Source organism: Crocuta crocuta, unplaced genomic scaffold, assembly GCF_008692635.1.
Source record: "Crocuta crocuta isolate KB4526 unplaced genomic scaffold, BGI_CrCroc_1.0 scaffold1468, whole genome shotgun sequence".
Classification (NCBI taxonomy): domain Eukaryota; kingdom Metazoa; phylum Chordata; class Mammalia; order Carnivora; family Hyaenidae; genus Crocuta; species Crocuta crocuta.
Window position 1 is genome coordinate 150,356 of NW_027531991.1, and position 7,463 is coordinate 157,818.

The following is a 7,463-nucleotide window of genomic DNA, read 5'->3' on the forward strand; positions in this document are numbered from 1 at the left end:
AGCAAAAAAAACCTGGCCCATTTTTTTCCATTAACTTTTTAAAATGTACCCTTAAATGGAAAATTGGTATTGCATTTCTGTCTTATTTTAGAAAGTTAACAAGCATCTGTTAAGGGTCCACTACATAAAAGCCATTGAACCCAGGGTTAGGTAAGAGTCATGGACAAAAGCATTAGACATGGTCTTATAAGGAAGGAAAGACATCTAACCTGTAACGTTCCCAAAGAAAATAAGAGTTCAAGTAATTGAGCAAGCCTACAGATGACTCCTAGAGAATGTTGGTTCCAATGAAAAGAAAAAAAAATATCAAAGATTAGATTTGGAAAAAGATTTGGAGTGAAAAGGTTGAATTCAGAAGCCTGTTTATGTAACAAATCATGCCTTTTGGTACAAAATAGGCTGAGGGTTCAGCTTGTCCCTAGGGCCCCATTAAAATGACAATAAAGGAATACAAAAGAAAACAGCAAAGAAACCAGGGGGGATCATCAGTGGACCACTTATCTCACCTCCTGCCAGAGGGTAAACAGATGGAAGTATGCTGATTATGGGACAGAACAGAAGAAGCCACAAAGGAGAGGCTACAGCAAAGACGGAGGGCCTCTGGGAGCAGAGCCAGGAGCCTTCAGGGACCGGAAAGGGAAGCTAAAAGCTAGGGGTCAGTTGAAAGCTGGTCTACGGCAGAGCACACGAAGGNGTCGGTCACGATCATTTTCCCTGGGCAGAAATTAAAATCAGAGTACTTTCTTCAAAAATAACCCTGGAAAGGGGTGCCTGGGTGGCTCAGTCATTTGGGCATCCGACTCTTGGTTTCGGCTCACAGATCAAGCCCCAAATCGGGCTCTGTGTTGGCAAGGTGGAGCCTGCTTGGGATCTTGGGATTCTCTCCCTTCCTGCCCCTCCCCTTCTCACACTCTTTCTCTCTCAAAATCAATAAACAAACATTAAAAAAAAAAAAAATCTTGGAAAAAGTGGGGCTATTCATGTACCTGTTGTTAGCCCAAAGTAAAGCCCTCTTCATTTGAGCGTTTGGGGAACCTTCTGGTCAGAAGCCAGCTTACTATCTATCTACATATGCTGAAGTCATTTGTAAAGCCATGACTAGGAACACAGGGCTCCACAAGTCAGCCTTGTCATTTAGGTGAGGGCTGAAGGGGGAACTGGACAGCGGCTACGTCATATAATTAATCCAGTTCGTCATCCTTCAAGAAAGATATTACAACCAAGGTGTAGCAGACCTCAGATGACACCTAGCAGCCGTACGAAAACCTGACTGGCATTACACTTGTCAGCTGCACTGCCATGGCCAGACTACCTCCTTTTCTAAATTCGGAGAGAAAATTATTTTGAACCCAGAATTTTGTACCTAGCCAAACCTTCAATCAAGTGAGTCAGAGGTAGAAAGATTGAGAAATGCATTTCCCAAGCACCCTTATCTGAGGTAGGCGACTTGATTGACTTGATGGTGTATATAATATGGATATAAGAAATAGTGAAGAACATACTGGAACTTTAATCAAAAACAGTTTGAAAATGATGGTGCTACGCAGCCTGTTTGGAAGACAGTTCTGTTTTGAAAAAATCTTAAAGAATGGAATGGATAACATGTAGTAGAAGAGTAAGCTGGGTGATCTTACTGAAATGGTAAGGAAAGCATATTTGGCTTGTCCAGTTACCCAAGAGGAAGGGTCGTTAGAAGCCCCAGGAAATAAATAAAGCTGTGTAAGAAGGACACAGTCCAAATATTTGGTGACCTAAAAAAGGGTGGCGTGATTTTGAGCAGTTGGTGGAGGATTAAGAGAATCCATTTCACCTTAAGGCTGAGAATGTTCTTCTTCATGTGACACATGAGACATGTCATTGGAATCACAGGGGAGGAAATGTTGTTCTACACACTGTTGTGGCTGCTCTCCAGGGGTCAGTATTTACCTAGTTATGATGCTACTGACACTATCAATTTTCAGCTTTTTAAAAAAGAACCTCGAGACAAGTACAGAAGAGTTAATTAGGGTTACAGAACAGAGTGGAAATATTATCCACCAAAAGGCTAAAGCAGAAACAGTAACAAGTGGCTGCCTCTGGATGCAGACTGGGGCTTGGAGATGGGAAATGGTAGAAGGACTTGTACTTCTTTTTTTTTAAACAAAATCTTAAATTATGTGTTTGACATAATAACTTTCCAAAAAACTGATCGCCAAAGAGTTCAGGATTTAGAGGCAGAAGCTCTTGGGTCAGTTGTCTAATTTCGGGCCTCTTCTGTTTCCGGAGGCAAGTCACATAGCCTCTGCAAAGCCCGTGCCCTCGCCCACAATAACGCCAACCACCCTGTGAGCCATGCAGTAGTGTCGTGAGGGAGCACTCAATTGGCTAATGCAGGCATAAGCGCTTTGTAAATTGCTGAGCCAAACAAATGTTTGCTCTACTTTATATTCCCGTTACTGACTTTATTAGAGGAAGTAGTTAGGTTGCAACTATAACAGGGGTGAGTAGAAAAGTTTTGTCAACTTTAAGTTCCACTCCCTAATGTGCCTTATTTGTTGAAATTGAACAGAATATAACATTGCTGTTTAGTCCACTTAGCCAAGAAGATGTGCCCCTTTTCCTCTGTGGCTTCACATTCCCCCTGATGACCCCTGAGGTCACCAGTGGGGGTGGTGGTCCCAAATTTGAAAAACACTGAGCAATATTTAGATGACTGCAATAATGCTCAGAATATTATGACATAGGTGATAATATTCCAATTTTCCTTGACTAAGTTTCAGAGAGATTGGGTAATCTGCCCAAGGTCACATAGCTGGTAAGTGAGGGAACAGGATTTCTCCCCAAATGTGTTGGACTTCCAAGTATATGCTTTTGCTCAGCCCTGCATTTTGAGGTGGAAACCTAAATTAGCCTTTTGTGTAGACTTGTTTTTTACGTACTTGGGAAATAGAATACCAGCGACATTCTTGACTTTGTTGTAGTTTTGGACCTTACTCATTGATGGTTTTGTGTCTGCTTTCAGCCAAAGCTCCAGACAAACCTATCCAGGTAGTTTATGTGCCCTCTCATCTGTTTCACATGCTGTTTGAGTTGTTCAAGGTAAGTGGAATTTAAAAACATAGAAAGAAGTCTTCATTTTAAATTACTTTGATTCAAGGCATAATGGATTCATTAGATTAGCATAAGAAAAAGGTTTTGCATAACCATTTTAAAAATTCTATTTCCAATACCCTGTGGGTTTTATAATTTGTACACTGTGAGATGAAAAATTGCTGTGTACAGTATAGTTTTCGTGAATATTAGTACATATTGATTTTGAAGCTTAATTGTACTTCAGTGATTTTATGTAAAAATCCATCCTGTTTTTTCTTTGCTTATGAGATTAGAGATGCATTTTAGTTTCCAAACCTGGCAGAGGCTTTATTGATGGCAGCCAGATCAAAATAATACATGGTTTTGCATATTTATGTTTCTAAACATTAACCATGTTTGTACATTAGCAGTTGTTTTAGTTTTGAGTGATTTCATAACCCTTTTACATATTTGAGTCCATTCAGAAGATCTGACGGAAGCAGAGGGAAAATACGGGGAAGGGCTGGACCAAAAGAAACACCAAAAACAAAAGAACAAAACCCCTTTAGACTCTGCAGCTTAAGCTCTTGCTTTCGTCAATCAGTAGCTCATGGCATTTCTAAGAGCAGTATTATAGGCACAAGTTGTTTAAGCTAAAATTTCATTTCTTCCAAAGTGTAAAACCCTAAATTGAACACCTGAAAAATCAGTTATGCTGATCTGCTTCCCAAAATTATAATGTGACTGATGTAACATTTTAAGGTTGAGATGGGCATTCAATTGTGAACTTTCTCTTCAACAGCTGTGGCTTTTTCAGAATTTCTTTTTAACTGACATTGCTTCTATTTTTTTTTCTCAGCCAAATGATTAATTTTTGTGGGAAGCATGAATACTCTCCTGTTTTCCGCCTTCTTTGGAGGAAAGGTGCTCTGTAAATGCAGACTGATAAATAGGATTTAAAGTGCATCAGTGCGCCTCTGTAGCCTCGTTACATGTGATAAAAAACATTCCTCTTGGTTAAGAGTTGAATAATTTAAATACCCTAAAGCAAAACTAAGAAGGAAAAAGGAAGAAAAGTAGAAAAAATAGTTAGTGTGATGGATGGGAACGAAACTAGATGAAAATCAAAATAAAGCATCGGGAAAATTTTCCTTGACCCAAACACACATTTAGCTAAGTTCTTTAGAGGAAGAAAAAAAATGGTGTGTAAATCCAACTAATATCTGTCTGCTCGACAAAAGCATTGTTGTGCAATAAGCAATCCTCTGCTAGTTTCTTTTTTCAAATCGCGGTTTGTGCGTCATCGGTATGCTAAAAAAAAGGTCTTCTTATTTCAGAACTCAATGAGGGCGATAGTCGAACTCTATGAAGACAGGAAAGAAGCCTACCCATCTGTTAAAACCCTTGTTACTCTGGGGAAAGAAGACCTATCCATTAAGGTGACTGCTTTATTTTGCACGAATACTTTGGTCAATTGAATAGTACCTAGACGTTGCGGCATCAGAGGGAAGAGAAGAAAACTGACAGTGAATGTCTATTTGTATGTACCACATTTGGTCTTTTGCTCGTTACCTCATTTAAACTTATCAGAACCCCATTTTTCAGGGAGCTGGACAAGACCTCAGCCCTGAGCCTGTCGGATCCTATTGTGTTTCCCTGCCCTCTTTGTTTTAGCTTGTACACAAGAGAACCGTATTTCACTGGGGGTTCAAAGCCCTTGTACATTTTGGAGTTATCTGGCATGTACTTTAATGAATTTCTTGCCTCATACTAAGGATAGATTGATTTGTTCTTACACATTTTGTATGTTACAGATAAGTGACCTAGGTGGTGGCGTCCCGCTTCGGAAAATAGACCGTCTTTTTAACTACATGTATTCAACTGCTCCTAGACCTAGCCTGGAGCCTACGCGAGCTGCCCCTCTGGTAAGCATCTCAAACTACTGCTGAAGGAAAGACCTTTAACACAAGAAGAGCCTCCAACAGAGTGGGCTTTCTCCCTCGCTGGCTAAACAAGCCTCTTTGAATTCAAATGCTTCCTGCCTCACTTGGAGGAGGAAGCATTTTATCCTGCTGCTGCTATCTTTGTGAATCCTTTGGACTTAGATTTCTTCTCTAAGTGTGTCTAAGAAACACTTAGAGCTGAGTACCTCACTTCTTAATATAGGGAAACAGCATTTCCCTTCGGTTAAGACTGCCGCCGAGGCACCATTTGCCTCCTGGGGCTGCCCTGGGTGAGAGCGGAAGGCTAACAGCCGGTGAGCAGAGCTGCAGGGGAGCCAGAGCCTATATGGCTGCCGCAAGGTCCGGGCACCGGGGCGCTGCGTGCTCTGGGGACCCAATCACCCAGGGCCTCTGAACCTCCCCCACCACATTTGTTTATATAATTAGAATGTTAAATTAGAAATGCATTATGTTTTTTGTATTAAAAACATAAGCAGCAAACATATAGATGGCGTGCGCAGTTCCAGAGCCCTTTCTGTCTCAGTCCTATTGAGGCCGAGAGAAAAACCCTCAGGTTGCCATGGCAGCATTTAGGTCCCGCTCGGGCCACACTTTGTTCCCCTGCTGAGTGTTTCTAATTGACAAACAACAATTGAACCTTTTGTCATTAAACACGGCAACATATCTATTAGTCTGCAGAATGGTTGAGGGCACGAATTAAGTTTCATTTTCAAGTCCGACCTGACTGATAAACACATAAAATTATATTTTATTTGTATGAATAAAACCCAACACTTTGCATCATTTATTCGAGACAGAGTTTGTTAACTCAGCATGTTGAAAACAGAGAGGAAGTCATTTTTGTAGGAGTCAAGAAAATTCATGAAGAAAACAATTTTGAAAGGCATTGCCTTCACCAGGCTCTGGTACCTACTTAAATGAATGTCAGATGAAAAAAACAAAAACACTACAGGCAAATCTGGAGGCTTCCCCCGTCGTTTAAAAGGAATCCGGATCCTCTGGATCCTCAAATAGCATCTTGAGGATAGCTGGCCTGTCAGGGTTTGTTTTTTTTTGAATTGAAACTGAGCAGTTGACATAAGAGAATTTAAAATAATGTTCCTCTCACCTCCCCTTTTGTAGATGAGAAAATAAGGTTAGTGACTTGCCCGAGGTCATTATGGCAAGGCTGGCTCTTGCTGTGTCTGCGTGATTTCCGGTGTACCACGTGGCCTCCCCTGTGAAGAAACGCGTCCGCGATCATCTCTCCCACTTGTAAACTGTCCTCAGCTTTAAAGTGGGCACGCGGCTGTGGACGCCTAGAAACCACTCTCCTCCGCGAGCGGTTGACCGTGTTACGGCTCTGTGCCTTGACACATGCATTTCTCTTTTGGAAATGTCCTCCTACCCAGCTCCTGTCGATCCTTTGACACCCAGGAAAACTTTGGTGAACATCACCAGATCCAAGTTAGAGACCCTTCCTCGGTATTTTCAGGGCCTTCCTGTCTCCTCATGCTCATGGCAGCTTTGGGTTCAGGCATTCTCGACTGTTCCCTGGTGGACGGGAGATCAGGCTCTCGGCCTTGCTGGAAGCATGGGGGGCAGACTTTCTTGGCATCTTCCTAGAGTGTGCTGGTTTCTTTCCTGTGACCTCAGTCACCGTCTTGTCCTCAGTACCGGTCATATTCTGCCAGTACTAAAGCCCCCCAACCTTTTTCTTTTTTTTAACTTTTGTGTGAGAGAGAGAAAGAGTGTGCATGCACAGGGAAGGGGCAGCGTGGGGTAGGAGAGAGAGAGAGAATCTTAAGCAGGTTCTACACTCAGCACAAAGCTCTATGTGGAGCTTGATCTCATGACCCTGGGATCATGACCTGAGCCGAAATCGGGAGTCAGACGCTGAAGTGACTGAGCCACCCAGGTGCTCCTGCCAGTACTAAAGCCCTTAAGTGACAGTGCGCTCTGTCAGATGCACCCCTTTGAGTCGGGCCCTGCCCTGAGGAAGGAATCTGGGAAAGATGCTTAAAAACTGTAGAAATCCATGTCAGCTGGTAAAGTGCTGCCCTGTAGTAGCCATAATAGCTTCCAGGTGCTTGCTTTTGCTGGGTTTTCGGCACTGTGTCAAGACTTGACACTTATTATATTATTTAATCCTCATAGCAGCTCTGAGGCAAGTTTTTTATTACATCTTCAGATGAGAAAACAAGCTCCGAGAGGTTGAGTAAACTGCTCAGAGTGAAGTTTCACTTAGGTCTCTCTGAGCCTACAGCCGGAGCACCCACTGCTCTATGAGCCAGCACATTCCCTCACTGCCCCTCCCCCCAGGAGCCTTGCTCCAGGATTTCATCTGAGGGGCCAAAGCTTGGGGCACTGAATCTGCCCCTCCACTCCACAGTTGCTGAAATTAGTCTCCATTGTTCTTACTGCCCTTGTCAGTACCTGAGCCCTTTTTTTCCCCACCCAACCTGTTAC

At 42.5% G+C, this 7,463-nt stretch overlaps 1 protein-coding gene across 1 annotated transcript in view; it reads left to right on the top strand.

The window, feature by feature from the left end:
- Positions 1-7,463, top strand: part of PDK3 (pyruvate dehydrogenase kinase 3) — a 148,276-nt gene that overhangs the window by 124,879 nt on the left and 15,934 nt on the right. Inside the window, exons 7-9 of the mRNA XM_077775057.1 lie at positions 3,002-3,078; positions 4,389-4,490; positions 4,866-4,976. Coding sequence (XP_077631183.1) covers positions 3,002-3,078; positions 4,389-4,490; positions 4,866-4,976 — 290 coding nt within the window. The remainder of the gene's footprint in view (positions 1-3,001; positions 3,079-4,388; positions 4,491-4,865; positions 4,977-7,463) is intronic.